This window comes from Monomorium pharaonis, chromosome 6, assembly GCF_013373865.1.
Source record: "Monomorium pharaonis isolate MP-MQ-018 chromosome 6, ASM1337386v2, whole genome shotgun sequence".
Taxonomy (NCBI): domain Eukaryota; kingdom Metazoa; phylum Arthropoda; class Insecta; order Hymenoptera; family Formicidae; genus Monomorium; species Monomorium pharaonis.
In genome coordinates, this window is record NC_050472.1 from 11,959,458 (window position 1) to 11,981,981 (window position 22,524).

Consider the following 22,524-nt stretch of genomic DNA (forward strand, 5'->3'; position numbering starts at 1 on the left):
CGTTTGAGGCACAAAACATCTTTTAAAATGGTTTGAGTTGATCCAAATGACGTACCCGCAGCATCAGCAAGGTCTCTAATTGTCAATTGACGATTTTCGAGCACCAAATCTTTGATTTCCTTGACGTGACTTTCATTGGTAGATGTTGATGGTCGTCCGGGGCGCTGTTTATTTTGAACTCGTTCTCGACCTTCTTTCAAGTCTTTGTACCACTTGTAAATATTTTTTTGCGACATAGCCTTATCACCAAAGGCCTTCTGCAACATCCTCAACGTTTCCGCGGCAGAATATTCATTCCGGAAAAAAAATTTAATGCAAATTTTTTGTTCAACATATTCAGACATAGTAAAAATCGAAAAACTCACTTTTGTATGTTTACAAAAACACGTGTAGCTCTGCAACAATTAAATATATTGACATGAAACTCTGCATAGATGTCAAAAATAGTACTACCAACCCACAAAAAAATAATTTCATTATTTTATAGTATCCGCAAAGTTTAAATGAAAAATTCACTTTATTTTTTTTATCACAGTAGTATACTAACCAGACACTACAGACGCGCGCTTCGCGCACGCTATTTAACTTTTCATTTTTTACTTTTTGAGAATAAGCCACAGCGATAGTTGTATAGATAACCATCTATACAAATTTGACAGGTGTCAAAATTTAATCGCAGTGACAATTACTCTCACAACACAAAGTAAGCGCAGCGAAAACCAATCAACATCGCGAAAAACAGGCTTCATTACATGCGTTTTTTAAGATAGGACACCTATTTTAAGCCTTGGCAGAATATTTCATAACAAAATTGTTTTGGAAAAAGGGCATGTTCCGGTCAACAAGAAATGACTGACACATACACGCACGCGCGCGCGCATACCCTCAAAATATATCATTGTGATATTAAAACATTTACAAAAAAAGGTTACGCAAGTGTCACAGTTAAATTAATGTTATAGTGAGATAATTAAAAGATATGCGACATTATGATTATACATATATTATGTACGTATTTTGTGGTGATCAAGTATATGTTACAGTTGTGTTAACGCCAAAAAAATTTTGCTATAGTAATTAAAGTTTCAAAAAATTTAAATTATTCTATCTAAATGCACAATTTATATGTATATTTAAAGATTTATTTATCCGTTAAAAAAATAATAAAATTATCTTAATATGTAATTAATTTAATTAACTGGTTCATACTTTTATATTATATAAATTAATCTCAAGTTTTTAAATCATTATTCAATTATTTCAATATTTATTAATTGCTAATTACATTATTTATTGATAGCTATGTTCAAGAGAAAAAGCAGTTTTGCAACTGTTGTAAGATTTTTCAATACAACTGGTTTTTGCTCTTGGTTTTTATCTAGATGTATCTAACGTATCTAAATGTATCTATAAACCAATCGTATAAAAGAATTTCACAACAGTTGCAAAGCTGCTTTTTTTGTTGAACACTATCAATATTAGCTTTTTTGTTAATAAATTTCATAAAAATATATAAAATGATATTATTAATGACGAAATATAATGTTGATATAATTATAAACATATACTAGCAGAAACATAAAAAAAATAAATATGTTTCACATACCGAAATTCTAAAATTACATTATGATTAATTTCGACTGCTCTGGCAAAAGCGTCAGGTATCCCCGGCCTCTTAGTAAGATCAATTTATTTGGCATTTAATCATAAATAAAATAATACAACACGTATATTTAAATATAATACGTAAATTAACTATTTACTACTAAGATTTATTTACTTTTCTTAATTTAAATGAATAACTAAAATATAAACTAAATATGAGTAACTGAAAAATTTCTGATTTTTAAGGTTATTCTTCGTATTTTTTACTTTTCTTATTCTTTCTTGATTTCTTTGTACCTTCCTTTTCTGCTTTCTATTCCTTATTTCTTATTTTTCTTCAATACTTTAGCTTCCCCGGGAAAAAGTACTTCTTATATGCTCTTATATGCTCATATAAGAAGTAATTTTATACGCTCATGTATGGATTTTGTCCGCAAAAACTCATATATGGTCATATATGTGATTATCTAATCATATTCAAGTATATATATTTAAATAAGTTTATATTTGGAGGTATAGTATTGTGATCTGAACATATATAATTCCATAAGGTTGTATGTAATTATATAAAATTTTATTTTTATTTTCTCAATTTTTGGAAGCTTTTCTTAAGTTGTAGAGACTCACGAACTCTCTTCGTACAACAAAAAAAATATATACTTCACTTTGCTGCTAGTGAAGTGCTAAGTAGAAGACCGTGGTTATTCTTCTTTTATAAGCCTTTTGGAGTAAATTTTCTCATGAGAAAGAGAAGCGCCGCGCCTTCGCCTAGTGACGATTTTGCGAACTACTCGCGGCTGTATATATTTAAATAAGTTTATATTTTGAGATATAGTATTGTGATCTGATCATATATAACTTTATATGACCATATAAGTTTGTATTTGATTATATATTTTCAGTTAAAATTATAATACTTGTTAAACAATATTTGTTTATAAGAACAATATATAATATTTATTAAATATATATGTAATATACATATATATGTATATATACATATGTTTGTAAAAAAGAAAATTAAACTAATTTAAATTAAAATTAAAATAATTATTGACGGATTTGTTTATAATTATTAAGATACTAGCTATGCCCTGCCACGCGTTGCTGTGGTTCTCTATTTTTACGCTACGTTTTTTTCAAATTTTCTTTGCTTTCATTGTTTAACTTTCAAGAGCCTTGCTTTACTGTTGCTCTTTTTATTTTATTTTTGAATAAGCATTTATCTATTTTTAATAAATCTAATATTCATTTATTTACGTACTTCTAACTTTTTTTTCTAAAAGCTGCCATGGATTTAGAAATCTATTCAAAAGACTGTTTTAAATAAGTTCCTTTTTTTCAATAACAGCCATCTTTGTTTTTCTTATTACCTTAATTTAAACACAATAAAAACATTCTTCGCCTCTCCCGGTCTCTCACCGTCTCTCCCGGTCTCTCCCCGTCTCTACCCGTCACTCCTGGTCTTTCCCCGTCTCTCCCGGTCTCTCCCCGTCTCTCCCGGTCTCTCCCCGTCTCTACCCGTCTCTCCCGGTCTCTTCCCGTCTCTACTCGTCTCTACCGGTCTCTTTCCGTCTCTCCCAAAAAAGGCACAGAAGAAGGAATAACTAGCGATATATTAAAAACGGTGTCTTGTGTCATTGGAGAGGAATATTGTGATATAATAAATAAGTCATTGAGTGAGGGTTGTTTTTTGAAAGAGTGGAAAACATCCATGATAATTCCAATACCAAAAATAGAGAAACCTAAGAGGGCAAGTGATTATAGGCCTATTAATATATTACTAATATATGAAAAAGTATTAGAGATAATAGTTAAAAAGCAAATTGAGGTCTACCTAGAAAGTAATAATATCATAACAGAACATCAGTCGGGCTTCAGAAAAAATTATTCGTGTGAAACAGCAATTCAAACAGTTATAGATGAATGGAAATTGATTATTAGTGAAAGACAAATAGTAGGAGTTATTTTTGTAGATCTTAAACGAGCTTTCGAGACAATTAATAGAGAAAGATTACTAGAGAAATTATACCAGTATGGTATTACAGGAACAGTTCTAGAATGGTTTAGGTTGTACTTAAAAGATAGAATGCAACAAGTTCAATTTAACGATAGATGGTCTAAGATAATGACTACGGAATACGGAGTGCCACAGGGTTCGGTATTGAGCCCATTGTTGTTTATAATATATATGAATGATATTGTTAACGTTTGCTCGGATATGTGTAATATAAAAATGTTTGCGGACGATACCTTAATATATGTAACATGTGAGAGTAGTGCGGAAGTAGAGAGGAAATTGAATATTGCATTTAACGTAGTGGAGGAATGGATGAATATTAATAAACTGAAGATGAATTCGGGGAAAACAAAATATATGTTAGTTAGAGGGATAAGAAAAGAATTGAGAGGCAATACTACTGTGAGATGTTTGGATGGAAATGAGATTGAGCGTGTAGAAATAATAAAGTACTTGGGTATAATTATTGATGATAGACTTAAATTTAGCGGTCACTATGATTACATCTAAAGAAAATAGGGAAGAAAATAAGTTTTTTAAATAGAATAGGAAACTTTATTTCGGCGTACACTAGATGTACGATATACAAAACAATTGTAGCACCTCACTTTGAGTATTGTGCGACGCTACTATTAGATATGGGAGATACACAGTTAAGTAGGCTCCAAAAAGCGCAAAATAGAGCTATGAGAGTCATATTGCAATGTGACAGACGTACCAAAGTTAAATGTATGCACCAAGCGTTGCAATTTATGACCATAAGACAAAGGCTGTATTACAACACGTGCATATTTTTTAAAATTTTAAATAATATGATGCCGGAGCAATTTAGTAATAGACTTAGAATAGTAGAGGGAGAACGCGAAACTAGGCAGACAGGGGATATTGTTATTGAATTTCGAAAAACAAGAAGCGCGCAAAAAAGTTTATTTTATGAGGGTGTGTTAATGTATAACGCATTACCACCCGAAGTTAAACATTGTAATCGTTTAGAAATGTTTAAACGAATGCTAAAAGAGTTTGTTTTTAATGATGTAGCATAAAATTGTATATATATATATATTGAAAATAGCTGAGAAAGCTAATAAAAGATCAATCAATCAATCAATCCCGGTCTCTCCCCGTCTCTCCCGGTCTCTCCCCGTCTCTTCCGGTCTCTTCCCGTCTCTCACGGTCTTTATCCGTCTCTCCCGGTCTCTTCCCGGTTTCTCCCCGTCTTTCCCGGTCTCTCCCCGTCTCTCCCGGTCTCTCCCCGTTTCTCTGTGTCTCTCCCGGTCTCTCCCCGTCTCTCCCGGTCTCTCCCCGTCTCTCCCGGTCTCTCCCCGTCTCTCCCGGTCTCTCCCCGTTTCTCTCCGTCTCTCCCGGTCTCTCCCCGTCTCTCCCCTTCGTCTCAATGTGTCAAAATTTTAATAATATTAATGAAAAACTATTTTTTACACTTAAATTATGGCCATCATTTTTGAAACACCGGTATATCCAAAATCAATAATTAATAACATATCTTTTTTTATTAGAAATTAGTGTTTAATTTTTACTTATTTAAAATCCTAAAATTTCTGAAAGAACCTGTATATTCAAAAACTTACTCTCTTTCCTATACAGTTTTTAAACCATACACACTCACTACACACACACACACTCTCCTAATAATTAATTTCCCTTTATCACTCTTAATCATTTTCTCTCACTCTCTCTCTCTCTCTCTCTCTCTCTCTCTCTCTCTCTCTCTCTCTCTCTCTCTCTTTCTCTCTTACTATACAAATAAACTACTAACGACTATGCAAAGTCTAGGTATGAAGCAGTATGTGGATAAACCAACGAGAGTTACCGAAAATAGTAAAACAATTATAGATCTAGTTTTTGCGAATAAAGATATAAATGTAGAAGTCAAGTACGAACTTAAGATAACGGATCATGCGTGGATAAAAGTTGTGATAAATACGAACAAGATTGTAAATAAATATAAAGAATTCAGTGGCAGGGATTATAGTAGATATAATGCGGATGAGTTTATTAAGCTAGTGGAGAGTAATTTAGAAAAAGGATATGATTTAGATATTAATGAGTTAGATATTAATGTAAAGGCAAAGAATTTAATTAATAGTATTGTAGATGTGCTAGACATCTCTGCACCTAAGAAAATTTTTAGAATACCAAAAATATGGGAAGGAAAAAAATGGTATTCAAAGGAAATAGAAGAGCTAGCGACTAGAAGAGATGAGGCTTATAGAAAAGCACTGTACGATAGCACGGAACAAAACTGGCAACAATTTAAAATAGAAAGAAATGCAGTAGTTAGTTTAATTAGAACAAAGAAAAAAGAATATTATGAAAACATGATTGATCATAATAGTAACAATCCCACAACTATGTGGAAATCATTAAAAGAAATTATTAGAGGAGGACCAATAGACGCGAAATTTGTAGGAAAAATAGATTTTGAAATATTAGACAATAATATAGAGTGTGATATAGCTGATAAATTTAACTTATATTATATACAAAGTATTAAAGATATAATAAAATCTGTAGATAAGAATTATACAACGAGCACAAATAAGAGAACTATTTATTGTATTGAAAAGAAGGGAGAGCTAGAAAAATTTGAATCAATTACGACAGAACAAGTAAGAAAAATCATTAGGGAATTACCAAAAAAGAAAGGTACAGAAGAAGGAATAACTAGCGATATATTAAAAACGGTATTTTGTGTCATAGAAGAGGAATATTGTGATATAATAAATAAGTCATTGAGTGAGGGTTGTTTCTTGAAAGAGTGGAAAACATCCACGATAATTCCAATACCAAAAGTAGAGAAACCTAAGAGGGCAAGTGATTATAGGCCTATTAATATATTACCAATATATGAAAAAGTATTAGAGATAATAGTTAAAAAGCAAATTGAGGTCTACCTAGAAAATAATAACATTATAACGGAATATCAGTCGGGCTTTAGGAAAAATTATTCGTGTGAAACAGCAATTCAAACAGTTATAGATGAATGGAAATTGATTATTAGTGAGAGACAAATAGTAGGAGTTATTTTTGTAGATCTTAAACGGGCTTTCGAAACAATTGATAGAGGAAGATTATTAGAGAAATTATACCAGTATGGTATTACAGGAACAGTTCTAGAATGGTTTAAGTCGTACTTAAAAGATAGAATGCAACAAGTTCAATTTAATGATAGATGGTCTAAGATACTGATTACGGAATACGGAGTGCCACAGGGTTCGGTATTGGGCCCATTGTTGTTTATAATATATATGAATGATATTGTTAACGTTTGCTCGGAGGTGTGTAATATAAAAATGTTTGCGGACGATACCTTGATATATGTAACAGGTGAGAGTAGTGCGGAGGTAGAGAGGAAATTGAATATTGCATTTAACGTAGTGGAGGAATGGATGAATATTAATAAACTGAAGATGAATGCGGAGAAAACAAAATATATGTTAGTTAGAGGTATAAGGAAAGAATTGAGAGGCAATACTATTGTGAGATGTTTGGATGGAAATGAGATTGAGCGCGTAGAAATAATAAAGTATTTGGGCATAATTATTGATGATAGACTTAGATTCAGCGGTCACTGTGATTACATGCTAAAGAAAATAGGGAAGAAAATAAGTTTTTTAAATAGAATAGGTAACTTTATCTCGGCTTACACTAGATGTACGATATACAAGACAATCATAGCGCCTCACTTTGAGTATTGTGCGACGCTACTAATAGATATGGGAGATACACAGTTAAGTAGGCTCCAAATAGCGCAAAATAGAGCTATGAGAGTCATATTGCAATGTGACAGACGTACCAAAGTTAAATGTATGCACCAAGCGTTGCAATTTATGACCATAAGACAAAGGCTGTATTACAATATGTGCATGTTTATTTTTAAGATCTTAAATAATATGATGCCGGAGCAATTTAGTAATAGACTTAGAATAGTAGAGGGAGAACGCGAAACTAGGCAGACAGGGGATATTGTTATTGAATTTCGAAAAACAAGAAGCGCGCAAAAAAGTTTATTTTATGAGGGTGTGTTAATGTACAACGCATTACCATCCGAAGTTAAACATTGTAATCGTTTAGAAATGTTTAAACGTATGCTAAAAGAGTTTGTTTTTAATGATGTAGCATAAAATTGTATATATATGTATTGAAAATAGCTAAGAAAGCTAATAAAAGATCAATCAATCAATCTCTCTCACTTTCATATTTAATTAAAACACACACACAGTCACACACTCACACATTCTCTTTAAATATCATTTTAAAAATATTGTTTAAAATTAACAAAATTAAATTATGACCATCAAACACACTCACACACACATTTTTTAAACACATAGTATTTCCAAAATTAAACCACATAAAAACAACCACATAAACACTCCCGATTATGAATACAATGTTGTTTCAAAATTTCCAAAAAATATAATTTTAAAAATATTGTTTTAAATTTAAAAAATTTAATTATGACCATCATTTTTGAAACACGGTATTTCATAAATCAGACACCATAAAAACACTCCCGGTTACGAATACAACGTTGTGTCAAAATTACAAAAAAATATCATTTAAAAAATATTGTTTAAAATTAACAAAATAATATTATGACCATCACACATTTTTGTAACACACGGTATTTAAAAAATCAGACCCCATAAAAACACTCACGTATACGAATACAACGTTGTCAAAATTACAAAAAAATATCATTAAAAAAATATTGTTTAAAATTAAATTATGGCCATTATTTTTTAAACGCACGTATTTCCATAATCAGACCCCTTAAGAACACTCCCGGTTATGAATGCAACGTTGTGTCAAAATTTCAAAGCAATCGGTGAATAACTTACGGAGATCTTAGATGAGTAACAAACATTTTACATTTTTATTTATATAGATAAACGATTCTTAAACATTAAATGTTGCATAGTAAAAATATATAATAAATTATTTATTTCTGTAACATTTTAATTTTATTATTTAAAAACCTAAAGTTTAAAAAATTGTAATCTATTGTATATATAATCATCATATATATACAATCATATATAAACATATATACTTGGATCTATTCATAAGTACGGACCACTTATGGATAGATCTAAGTATATATGTTCATATATGATTATATTTGATTATATAAATGCTTTCGCATGACCATATATGATAATATACAAAAACGTTAGACCATATATGGCTAAATAAGACCATACTTAAACACAATTTACAAAAATGATTTAATCACATGTTCTCATATATGGCCGTACAAAATCGTTTATAATTGCACTTTTATTTCTTATATGACGATATATGAACATATATAAACATATATTTGTTAATATGAACAAATAAGAGGTATTTTTTTTCCCGGGTCATTCTCTGCAATTTTTTATGCTGTTTTCTAGTTTTTTATTTTTTTGAGTCTCATAAACAAATAAAAATTTTTTTACTTCTAAAATGTTCTTTTAACCTAAAGTGAAGGTTCCAATAGTTTTTTGTTATCCTTCCGTTGGTCTAGCCATGGGCAGTAATGGATTAATATATAAATTACATATTTTCGTGATTTACAAAAAACCAGACGTGTTGAAGCAAAACGGGCAACAGATTCAGCAACTCGAGATCTATATAAAGGATCTCCTCTGATTCTTGTAAGGGAAAAAAATTTTGTGATCTGTGTTATTGATAGCAAAGAAGTCGAAAGTTCTGAAATCTATGATATTGAAGTTGTACAAGAAAATACCGAATAGTTATAACAATAAATGTTTATAAATGTGTATAAAAAATTTTACAGTATATTTATTGTTATATTTATTTAAACTATAATTACTTTATACGATTACGAAAAATATTTTACAATTCAATTACCAAGAAAACATGATTTTTAAAATAAAATATAAAATAATATTAAATTTGTTTTTAGCAATCCCAAAAACGTAAAGATATACATTTTCAGCGCTGAATTTTAATAACTTCTCGAGATATTGAAATATTTACGTAAAATTATGAAAAAACACTTTTTTCAAAATTTTTCAACAATTCTTAAAAAGCGCACTTTTAAGATATAAATATAATTTGATTCTAATATCAATTAGAAAATAATCCAAAAGGTTCCGTTTAAATTTATGCTGTACTTAATTATTCCGAAATAATTTTGATGTTTTCTGTTTAAAGGCACTTCATTAATGCCCCAATAACCATTTCTGAAGAAGCAAATGTTGGTAACAGATTTTATTTGTTGAAAGGCAGCAGATGTGAGATAAACTTTGGCATTGAAAATAGCCAAAATTCATCAATGTTAGTTAACAGATTACTTAACAAAATAATGATGAACAGCAAGCAGATTCGTCAAGAACATTGGCGAAAGATTGACAAACACCAAAGTAGCTTTATTTAATGCAAATTGTCATCTAACTGTCTCCATAAATGCAATAGTATAGGAATGATTTTATCAAACACATCAAATTGGCGGTCAATAGCACCCGGGAAAAAAAGTTTATATCTAATTATGTATAATTATATCATATTATACAATATAATTACATATAATAAGATCAATTTATATATTAATTTATATATAATTGTATCAAAATATTTATAATCCTATATTGAATTATACAACATTTTATTAAAATTACTTTTCGAATAAATAAATATGTATAATTATATCAAGATATTTATAAACCCATATTGAATTATACAACATTATATTAGAATTCTCTTTTGATTAAATAATTATATATAATTATATCAAAATATTAATTTATAATTCCATATCATATTTTCATTTTTACATATATAATCCATTTTTATATAAAAAAATTTTATATAATTAATCTTTTTTATATAATAAATGCAATCACAATTATGGTAAATGTAATTAAATTCCTAACATTCTATATTATATAAATTTAAAAAGTATGTAGTTCGCGGATTGTCGCTAGGCGCCTTTCTCCTAATGCAATTTACACTCTAAAGGCTATATAAGCAGACCACCCACGGTGACAGAAACCGGATCAGCCTATATGCTATCGTAGTGAGCTTTCGGGACATATGTACTTTTTATTACGTCTTAAAGACACATCTTAGCTGTCATAGCTAAATTTTCGGTAACGAATCTTTTTTAAGAAAATTTATTAAATCCGAAAAAACTTTTTTTTCTGCCCGGAAAAAAATGTATATATCTAATTATATATAATTTTGTATAACTTTGTAGATCTAATTAGATCAGGTCAAAATCCATACATAATTAGATCTACAAAGTTATACAAAATTATATATAATTAGATATATACTTTTTTTTCCGGGCACGCAGGTATGTCGAACATGTTGACGACAGATTGACGCCAAAAATGCAGCAGATTAATACATTCAGTAGTTGGCAATAAAAAGCACGCAAATGTACTAAACGTAAATCAAAATTTGTAATTTATTGTTCCACTTTTTCGTTTGATTTGCGCATCTATATATATATATATAAATGTCACATCTTTAAGAAAGAAAGAGCAGGAGAGAGTACTCTCTGATTACCAGAGAACTCTTACTGATACTATTTGCAAAATAAATATAAATACCATAAATAATTAATATAAATTCCATTGAATACCACGTACACACATTTAAAAAAAATTGACGTATTTGTGATATAATAAGATATCTAGTGTTAGATTTTTAAATAATAATTTAGAAATTTTATTTTTGAGTTTTTTAAGAATATATTTTATAAAAGTTTTTTAAAAAATGTCAAAATGCACATTCTTATGAATAAAAGAGGCTCGCGCCAATAAAGCGCGGAAGGAAATAAGATTTCGCCATCGACAGATATTACTATACTAAAATATGTCAGCCTGTAAAAGAGATTGAAATTAAGTAAAAATAAAAATAATTTTTTTTCATTTATACAGAGAAAAATTTCTTTAAATTTAATAAACCGTTTTGTTCGACTATTCCAAAGCATGTATTTCTTTGTTTCTAATAAATTTTATTAAATCTTAAGAAATCTGTTGAAAATTTATTAAAACCAAAGAAATATATGCTTTAAAATAGTCGAACAAAACTGTTTATTAAATCTAAAGAAATCTTTCTCTTTGTGCACATTGAAAAGAAAAAGACACTGTGTTGTCAATTTGCCGTTGTTTTGGCAAACAGATCTGCTTTAAGGTTGTCGTCAATTTGTTGTAGATTTTGCACACAGATTTGGTGTAAATTTGTTATTGATCTGTAATTGACAAACATGCTGTTTTGTTGCTTTAATCTAATGTTTCACTGTTAATGGAAAATCTATTGTAATATTGCAATCAATTTTATGTTAGAATATGATATTAAGTTTTGATTGTAATTGGAGCGCACTCAAAGACACGGTAGGCTCTGGATTTGACAATCTTACTTCGCAGAAAATTGTTTCCCTATTGTTGTTAGCAATTTGACATCAAATAATTAGCTGGTATATATATATATATATATATATATATATATATATATCTTTTTTAATTTATAAAGAGTTTTAAAAAATGCTTTAAATTTTTTCTAGATTTTATAAGATTTCTTAGAAATTACAGAATAAAAAATTCTTAAAGTTGTATTATAATACATTTATAAGAGACCTCTAGAAGAAATATAGACCTTCTTGTAATATTTTTTTCATAAGTTCTAAGAGAAGTCCTTTCTTTGTAATGAAATCGAAAAAGCAATACGCGGCACAGCCGATAAATGACTGCAACAGAATTTTATTTCTTGCAATTAAAAACCACTGGATAGAAAAGAATTCAACATTATGACATTATTTTTAATTACGTAGATTTTAACGAAATTGTAATAAAGTAATATTTTAAAAATAAATCCCGAAATTAAACTCTAAAGTCAATACAAATGAAGTATTTTTACAGTATGTTAAATACTAACATATAAGATACATATGTCTAGTAGCTAAAATTGATTTAAATATACTTATTTGAGTATTTTGTGTATTTTATTTATTTAAAATATTTAAATTTTTTAAATAATATTGAAATCAGAAGAATTTGAAAAATATTAAGATTTTATTAAAAATATCTAAAAATATTAAAAATTTTTTTTAAATATGAAAACTGTACTCAGTTAGATATTTAAACTTTCTGAAAAATGGTCATATACAATTTGTTTAAGAAATGAAAAAAAAATTGAAAATTTATAAAAATGTTAAAAAGTTTATACAAAAATCTTTAAAAATTTGGATAAATTGTAAAATTCTGAAAAAGATTTTACTAAGGATGTTCTTATTTGTACTTACTTATGCTGTTTTTGATTTGATTTTTTGCAGAATTCTCTATGTCGATTTCGTCTTTCTCTTGTGTTTCATCTTCGGGATATAGAACTAGCATAAATTCTGTACTGCCGTGCAATGCGTGTTCGTCATCCTCTTGTAATCTTTGTGATTGTGAATTATTCGATGGTAATAATATAAATTCGTTTACGGTAGTCTGTTTTTTCTGAGCTAAATTCGAAGATGGTAAAAAATAATTGTTTGCTGTAGTACTCTCTTCTTTTCGGAATTTTTGAATTTTCGGCTCGCAAAGTGGAGAGAGACTTCTTTCTCTCGTTATAAAATGTGATGTAGTATTTTGTTCGATAATTGAAGAAGAGACTGGTACAGTTGCTGTCACAGTTGTTTTTGATGTCATTGTTATTTCTTCCTTTATAATATTTTGCTACATTTCAGAAAATAACATATGTATTCTTATTTTATTCTAGCATCTAATTATAGCATTACTTATATTTGATTATTTTTTACCTTGTCTTTCCCATTTGCCGCAATTTTTAATTGATTCGTGTGGTTTCCAAGAATAATTTGTTGCTTCATGGAATTGTGCTCTTTTGATCTAGCTGGAGGAATTGGAGGTTGTTCTTTTTCCACAGTATCTGGTGCAAATGTCACTCTACTATCTGTTCTGGATGATTTATCTAATGTAGAAATTGGCATTGCGAGTCGTTGCATTGAAGTTGATCGTTCATCGCGTTTAAAGTGATGGTTTTCGTTGTCTCGTATTTTAGCTTCTTCTCTCGTTAAACTTCTAGTTCTTTGCGCTGGCATATTGAAACTCACTTCTTGTTTATCGCCACGAGATCTGCGAATCTCTCGATTACTTTGTGACTTTTCAGTCAAAGATGGTGTTACAACCCTACAATGTAAAATTGTGGATATATTGTTACACAAACAAATGTGTGTTAAATTTATTATATATATATATATATATATATATATATATATATATATATTTATCGTTAATATAAAAATACCTTCTCTTAGTATCTGGAATAAAGATAACATCGCTTTCTTCACTAGGATCGCTGACTCCGTAAGGATTCTCAGCCTTCACGCGAAATTTGTATTCGGAACCTTCAATTAATTCTGTTAATGTCACTGTGGTACGTCTGCTCGTAGTTGCTTTAAGCCAGACTTCCCAACCAATCTAAAATAATCGTTGCCATATTTCTGAGAATTTATACAAATAGCAAATAGTTTCAATTACATACTCTGTAGTATTCAACAATATAAGTTCCGATTTTACATCCTCCATCATCTTCTGGTTCTTTCCACGATAACGTTACCGATCTACCTAGCGTCATTGCAACAGCTATTTTGCCAGGAGCAGCTGGTCTATCTGGTTGATAAAATTATATTAACTCAAATAACTCAAAAAATAATAAAATGTCAAACTTACAATATAATTAAAAGTCGAAAGACAACTTTCTACATTGATACGATATTATTACCTGTCACAGTAACTAGGAAAGATGCAGTATTTTCGCCCAATTTATTTGCTGCTTTAATAGTATATTCTCCTCGATCACTTCGTTTCGCATCTGGTATTTTTAGAACCGATTCACCGTCCATTTCTTCAAATACATGTCTAACATCTTTAGATATTAGTTCTCCATCGTGAAACCAAGTGACAGTAGGCGTTGGTTTACCTGCTAAGGATACTTTTAATCTAATGGTCTCGTCTTGTTCGAAAAGTAAACCATCCTCATATTGACGCGGCAGTCGTATTCGTGGAGGTGCTAAATACATAAGTAATTCAATAGTTTATTAATATACTGAGTAACAAAATTAGCGCAACAAGAATTTATATCGAAATTTCACTCAAATTTAAATAACTTCGCGAAAACTTCCCACACAGAACATAATATGTATTACATATCTAATGGATATCCTCGACGGATATTAGGGATATCCATGAATATATAAGAAACATCCATGAGACGTGCTATAAATATCTAGATGTCCGCAATATGAGATCTAGTAAACATCTATAGGATATATAAATCATCAATATCCAATCGACATCCATAGCAGAATCTAGTGGATATTTGTGTAGATATCCACTGCATATTGATTTATATATTTAATGGATATTTACTAGATTGCATACTGTGGACATTTGGATATTTATAGCATATCTAATGAATATTTCCTATATATTTGTATAAGTATTCAGTGAATATCTCATAGATATTTATGTAGATATCCAGCACCTTAGATATTCTCCGAATATTTTCAAAATGTTCCCATTATTCTAAAAATATATTACATAGATATTTGTATTTTTCCCAGAATATTCATAGAATGTCATAAAAATTATCAAAAGTGGATAAAGGCCCGTCGAGCATGCTCTAAGAGGACCTGTAGTTACCACAGAAACACCCTCGTCGCTGGGGGAGTCTAATTTTAGACTTGCTTTCTTGCACTGCGGGTGATCCTTATATAGCGTGGTTGTTGCATCTTATTTCCGAGTTGCACGGCCGCTCTATCGGCGACGCCGCGCACTATTCGGCTGGCAAGTGCACTGCGGCCGACGCAGCACATTTTTTATCGTATGTACATATAATGTTTATCCAAATATTTAGGGAGCGTTTGATGATTCTATGAACATCCTTCTCCCATTGCAGAATATACGGCAGTTTTGCCGCATACAAATGAAATATCTCAAGAATATTTAAGATTAGCTGGAGGATATGTGGATAGTACGTGAATATCTAATGGATATCTTTAGTAGCTGTTTGGTGAACGTGAATATGTGGATAGTACGTGAATATCTAATGGATATCTTTGGTAGTTGTTTGGTGGACGTGGATATGTAGACAACGCGTGAATATCTAATAAATATCCTTGGTAGCTGTTTGGTGGATGTGGATATGTGGACAACGCATGGATATCTAATGAATAGCTGTTTGGTGGACATGGATATGTAAATAATGTGTGTATATCCATTAGATATCCCCGCTAGTTATTCAGAAGATATAGATCGACGTTTAAAACATCTATTAGATGTCTACTAATTATCCATAGTAGATATGGACATCATATAGATATGTAGATATTTATTAGATATTTAGATATTTGTTAGATCATTAGATATTTGTTCTGTGTGGGTTATCGTATTGGAAAGTTTTTTTTCGTTTTAAAGCTTAAAGTCTCTACTTTAAAAAGTATTTGTCAGATTTTGATCCTCTTTTTTTCCCTTTTCGGGATCTTTTCAAAAATAAGAACGTGTTTGGTATTTAAAAATTTTCATACTTTGACGCGCTCCACGGAGTGCAACGAATTTTTCTCGTAAACTTTAGAAAAATTATCATATATAAACTTTTTCCTAAAAATTGCGAAAAAATAAAGTTGACGAATTGAAAAAAAAATTAAAAGCAATGGCGCTAAGTATGGTCATTCATTTTTGGAACATTAGTCTGGTAAGATTAGCTGAAAAAAAAGCCAAAATTTAAACTAATTGTAAGTTGTACTTTCTCTTCACCAAAATGTTCGAAAGATAATTAAAAATAAAATGTGTGTGTTTGAGACTCGCAACTAGTTTTGGAAAGTTATTTAAAAAAGGCATAAAGGTGCGAAAAACAGATTTTTTCATGTGCAACAAAACGTAAACATTTTACAAAAAAAAGATTCAAATAAAAAATGCTGGTTTGGAAAAGACTACAAAATGAGCTGCAACAAATTAAAATCAGTTCAGTTGCAAAAAAATTAAAACCGTCGAAACAGGCGTTTTTTCACTTATTTATTATTCATAAAGATATGGCTTTAAAAATGTGGTACGATATGCCTCTTGTGATGTTAAAAAAATGTGTAAAATTTTAGCCTGAAATCTTTATTGTTTTTGCAAGAAGCTATTTATTTATTATAAACTCGACTTTCTACGCGTAGCAAGGTCTACCCACACTCTTCTCTCCCCCTGTTTACAAAGCGAAACGACGTCCACGCAATAAATTAATAAATTTTCTTATTTCAAAGCATGCAAAATTGCATGCTTTATTTTAATAATACGACACATAAATACGACACATCATAATCATTCAGTATAGGAGTACATGGGTTTGCGACTTTCTACGCGTAACGAAATCCACCCACTCCTCTTCTGCTTACAGAGCTACATTGTGGTCAAATAGCGACTTTAAAATGTTTAGGTTAGGTTAGGTTAGGAAAAAATACGGAGAGGAGTGCAGAGGAAGGGGCTCCGCCACAATTTCAAATCTGAAGTCGAAAACTTTTGTGATAAAGTACAAGCGTGGACATCGTTTTGCTCTGTAAGCGGGGGAGGGATGAGTAGATCTCGCTACGCGTGCAAAGTCGCAAACCTATGTAATGTACTCTTATACTGAATAATTATGTGTCGTATTCATGGAACTTTTTTTGTTAATAACTTTTTAACAAGTCACGAGCGATGGCTAAAATTTTTTGAAGGTCACTCAGGAGGATGACCTTGATAACATATGTCAAGGTCAAGGTCATCGGAGCTGCCTCCCCTAAGCTGAATAATTATCAAGATATGTTTTTTTCTTGCTAACAAATGGAATAACTCTTTTAATTTTTATCATAGAGAAATAAAAACTAGCCAAATACTGGCCAGAAATAAAAACGACCCAAAAACTAATCAATATTTTTTATTTTTATACAAATTTTAAGAAAAGAATATTTACTCTATCTGAATTTACAACCAAAATAACTTTTTTTTTATTAAAATGCATTTTAGCTCTAATTGTTAACATTAAAAGCTGAAATTTATAAGTCTAGAAGAGTTGAATTTACTGTCTTTAAATTTTCAAATAAATATCTTTAAAAGTTTCGTTTATACAATGTTATAAAGTTGCAACATACAAGCAACGGCGATGGAGTGGAGGAAGTGACGCTTGATGCGGCCCACTGCCCACGCACGTGTGTAATATTAAATTTGCGCCTTCAAATTGCTGAAACTTACAATATCTCAGCAATAAATTAATGTATAGCGATGATTTTTTAAAATCTGGGGTAGCTTGTCGAGCTCTTTATAAATAACACAACCATTTTTTTCTAAAACCGCATATATAGCTTCCAATTTTTAATTTTTTGATTTTTAATATTTTATTTGTGCTATATATTATTAATAAATGATGTTTTAATGTAAAATACATTATGCGATCAACAAATAAATGTCGCATTAAGCACGTCTTTATTATTTAAACTTTAAAATAATGCACTTTTTAAGTTTTTTTATTACTTCTAATACTTCTGATATGGAAAATTGAAACAAAGACTTCCGTGAATGTCGTTTGCTCAATAATAAATATTGAACGAAAATTAGTTGCAATAAAACTCTCAAACCAACCTAATGGAAGAGTTCACACATATGTATTGACATTACTTTATATATAATATGTAATAATAATTAATGTTTTATTTAAATGTTAAAAAAAATTTTTTTAATATACATATAAAGAATTAAAATTCTTTGACATTAATCGAAATAATATGTCTTGAAGAGTTTTCAATTTATTTACGTCCTCACTGAGAGAAATGTCCAATGGTTTTAATTGGAAATAACCGTTTTAGTCCTTTCGCAATCATTTTGTAATTGGCAAATTCAACAGATACAAAACGATCAATATTTTTATCCGCTAAAATGCAATTTCCGATAAAATTTAAATAGAAAATGCAGTGCCATAGGCACCCGTTAAAATTTTGTAGAATATACTTAGTAGGACAACTTAGTAGGACATTACATTTGAACGGATAAAAAGAAAGTATTTTGTCCGATAAAATAATATCCGATAAGGTATATCAGATCTGGCCCAAATTAAATGCACTTGATCAGATTATTTGTTAAAAAAGTAAGAAACGAATATTTTATTTTGGATATTCCTGTGTGGAAATTTGACCAAATTCCTGTGTGGTCTATAAACTAGTTTAGTTCTAGCATTTGGCCAGTTTTTCCAACTATTTTTCTTAGCCAAGTGCTAGAAAGAATTTTGCTCGCGTGTATTTGGTAGGTACCGTAGATACATTTTGTACTGGTCATACTGACCGCAGCAGTCGCGAATAGTTTGCAAGATTGCTGCTAGGCGAGGGTGTAGCACTTCTTCTCGTGAAAAGATTTACACTTAAAAGTCTATAAAAGAAGACCACTCACGACTTATTTAGCTGCCCTAGCAGCAAAGTGTAGCACATATTATTTTTATTACTCGAAGAGATCTCCGTAACTTTTAAAGAGCTTCCGAGAATTGATAAAAACAATTAATATAAAAATAAAATTTTAAGCCTCGATCCTTGGTCTTATGCAATGGCTAGGAAGTAGCGAGAAATTTAGTCATATGCAAGGCGAAATTTCCACACGGGTTTCCGATAAATTGTGAACGGATATTTTATCCATTTAATGTAATCGGAAATATACTTTTGTTTACTTTTCCAATGAACAATCCGATTCTTTTTATCGGAAAAAGCCTAGAAATTTTTCTTAGTGTATATCTCTTTTAAAAATCTTTATAAAATATATATAAATTTTAATATATTCTAAGAATTTTCTATTCAGTAATTAAAAAAATGTACAAAATCTAAAAAATGTGAGTACATATGAAAGAGTCTACATTTCTTTTATAAAAGTCTTTATATGTATAAATTTTCATATAAATTCAAAGATTTCTTTTTCTAAAAAACTAAAAAAAAATAATTTTCAAAAATTTAATGTATTTTTTCATAAACTTTTATTTAAAATATAAAAAATTCTCAGAAATATTCTTACTTGGAATTTTTACTAACCTTCCAGAATTAATTTAGCTCTTGTAGCAACATGACCTGCTCGATTCGTGGCGGTACATTTTATTTCACCCTCATCATTAAGAATAGTCTGATGAATCAGAAGAGTACTCTTACCATTATCGGTAACAATTTTGGTGCGTCTACTACTAAAGATCTCAAAACCGTCTTTAAACCACGAGATTTTTGGCAATGGTGTACCAGAAAATTGTACAATAAACTCGGCCTATATTGAAAAAATTACAAATGTATAAAGTTTTATGTGATTTTGCGTGTAATATATACGTACTTGTTCGTTCTCGAGCGCAATCTTATCTTTAAGCTCTAGATCGAAGTGTGGAGCGCAAGCAACGGTGGCCCTTTGTAAGGTAACTGTGAGTGGTTCGGAAATCTCGCTTGGCTGTGAAAGTCCGAGTGCATTTTGTGCTCTGACTCGAAATTGATAACGCCATCCTGGTTCGAGACCACTCAATGTTAGTTCTGGAAAAGCGCAAAGACCGGAGGTGCTTCGTACCCAATGAGAAGAGCCCAGCCTTCGGTGCTCAACCAAGTATCCGACGATCGCCGAGCCACCGTTACTTGATGATCTCTCCCATCGTATTGCCACAATATCTGGCTGCGTTTCATTCATCCCCGATATTAAAATAGGTTTTCCTGGTGGAGCCGGAAGACCTTATAACAAATTTCATTAGCTTTTATGTATAAAAAATATAAGGATGTAAGAAATATACACATAAGAAGAATCGAAATATTTTATTGCGAGATTAAAAACCGTTGTGAAATGTTACTGCAACATTGTAGTAAAATGTTTGCCTTTAGAAATATCACGGTATATATTATTGCAGTAATATTATTATACGTCTCGATATTTTAAATAATATTCTAGGTGTTATTATATTTACAAATTTGATACGTAATTTTGACGAATATTGTGTATATGTCATTAAATTAATTATCACAATGAAAGTTTTACAATAAAACAATGAAAAATTTAATTTTATTTGTCAAATTTCATTTACTTTTATTTTTGAACTCAAATTTGGGGACTCACCTATTTAAGGAATTATTTAATTAAAATATAAATAAAAAATCTCATAATGTTGCGCCATTTATTTTATACTGTGTATATTTTTTAATTTCAAAAAGTAAAATTTTACTGTGTCCATTTGATAGCGATAGTACATATTCCTTAGAAATGAAATCTAGCGGACATTAGTTTTTACAATATTTTTAAAACATTAATTGCTATAGCATTGCAAACAAAAACTTCAGAACTGCAATATGTGCAACGTTTGCAGTAATGTGGCAATAATATGTGCTGTACATGTATTGAAATTTATCAAAAACTCATAATTAATCTACATTGTGATGAACATGCATTTTTTATTCCTTCCATATTCATTTGTATTTCTTTTCATTTAGAAATAGAGAAAAACAAGTGACACAATAGAAATCAAGAAACATATTTGTTAGAACTATACTCATATATGTATATAGAACAGATGATTTTCAACATCAGTACGTAAGTACCGATCCCAAAATAAAATACGTGGCGTTTGATATAGTACTGCACCGGCGCATCACCCGCAGATTGAATATTTGAGATGATTCCGTATAATGCTTATTAATTGTATTTTATTTTAAAAATAGCCATAACGCTATAGTTACATATACATAATTAACGGACAAAAGTAAATTAAAAAACAATTTAAAGCATTTTTAAACTAGAATAAGAAATTTAATTTTATATGCTATCTCTCACTATTAAAATTATCTTTGATAAATATTAAAATATTTAATAAGAATTAAAAATAATTTTTATAATTAAAAAAATTTTTAAGTCTACGTAATTAACAGAATTAGCCGTGTGAAGAAGAATAGATATCAATTTACATTATAGTTTTAATTCTTAACTTTTAAGAGTGTTTTAAATTAAAAAATTATTAAGTATTATAAAATTAATTGATGAAACAATGAATTAATTTACCTGGAACATCCCAACGCGTTTTTTTCAAGCTGGTGCCAACGGAGATATTCCTAGAATAATCTTTTGTAGTGGCGTTGCCCATTATTGTGTTTCTTCTTCCTCCTCTTTTTCGTCGAGGTTGGCTCGACGATTACTCTGTTTTTGGCCAGTTTTTCGACTGTTACCACATTCCAAAATGTCAAAAATGTCACATATTACAATACTATCTGAAGAATGATGAAAGACCAAAATGATACTGATGATCTTTGATGATGTCTCACTTAAGTGAAAGAGGAGTAAGAAGAGAGAGAGAGAGAGAAGAGAGAGAGAGAGAGAGAGAGAGAGAGAGAGAGAGAGAGAGAGAGAGAGAGAGAGAGAGAGAGAGAGAGAGAGAGAGAGAGAGAGAGAGAGAGATGGACAGAAAGAGGAAAAGAAAGGATTGCCAAGAAGAGGGAGAGAAATACAGCAAATAGGCTTGATATAGCACGAGGCTCGATGGAGCACTGGTGAACTTTCCCGTGATTGACGACTGTAGCGACGCCACGTCTTCAGCCTTTCTCGATGTCTATCTTTGTCTCACTGGTGTTTCTACTCTATGCATATTTCTATCGATATGTTTTCAAAATAATTAAAAAAAATGTGGAGGAAAAGGTGGTAATATGGTTTGCAGATAATATGACCACTCATATTATCCCTGTTATTAGTTGACGAATTCTAGTAATTATTTACGGTATCATTTGTTCAAAACCTGCCGTTATATAGTGACGCTAATATGACAAAACAGTCAATATTTGTTATAGAACATTTTAAAAATTTTGAAATTTTTTTAAGCTACATTAATTTTAACATTTAATTACACGTACTTCCTAATTA

At 30.1% G+C, this 22,524-nt stretch overlaps 1 protein-coding gene across 2 annotated transcripts in view; it reads right to left on the reverse strand.

Moving 5' to 3' along the window:
* Positions 1–22,131, reverse strand: part of LOC105835260 — a 44,955-nt gene extending 22,824 nt beyond the window's left edge. Inside the window, exons 1-9 of one of the 2 annotated variants that reach the window (XM_012678361.3) lie at positions 22,116–22,131; positions 21,673–21,878; positions 19,975–20,357; positions 19,689–19,911; positions 14,387–14,674; positions 14,147–14,274; positions 13,910–14,082; positions 13,404–13,791; positions 12,903–13,320 (exon numbers count right to left, since the gene is read on the reverse strand). In XM_012678361.3, coding sequence (XP_012533815.1) covers positions 12,903–13,320; positions 13,404–13,791; positions 13,910–14,082; positions 14,147–14,274; positions 14,387–14,674; positions 19,689–19,911; positions 19,975–20,357; positions 21,673–21,754 — 2,083 coding nt within the window. In that variant the 5' untranslated portion in view covers positions 21,755–21,878; positions 22,116–22,131. Of the gene's footprint in view, positions 1–12,902; positions 13,321–13,403; positions 13,792–13,909; positions 14,083–14,146; positions 14,275–14,386; positions 14,675–19,688; positions 19,912–19,974; positions 20,358–21,672; positions 21,995–22,115 lie in introns of those variants that run through there. The other variant, XM_012678360.3, reaches the window with a different exon arrangement.
* Positions 22,132–22,524: the final 393 nt, after the last annotated feature.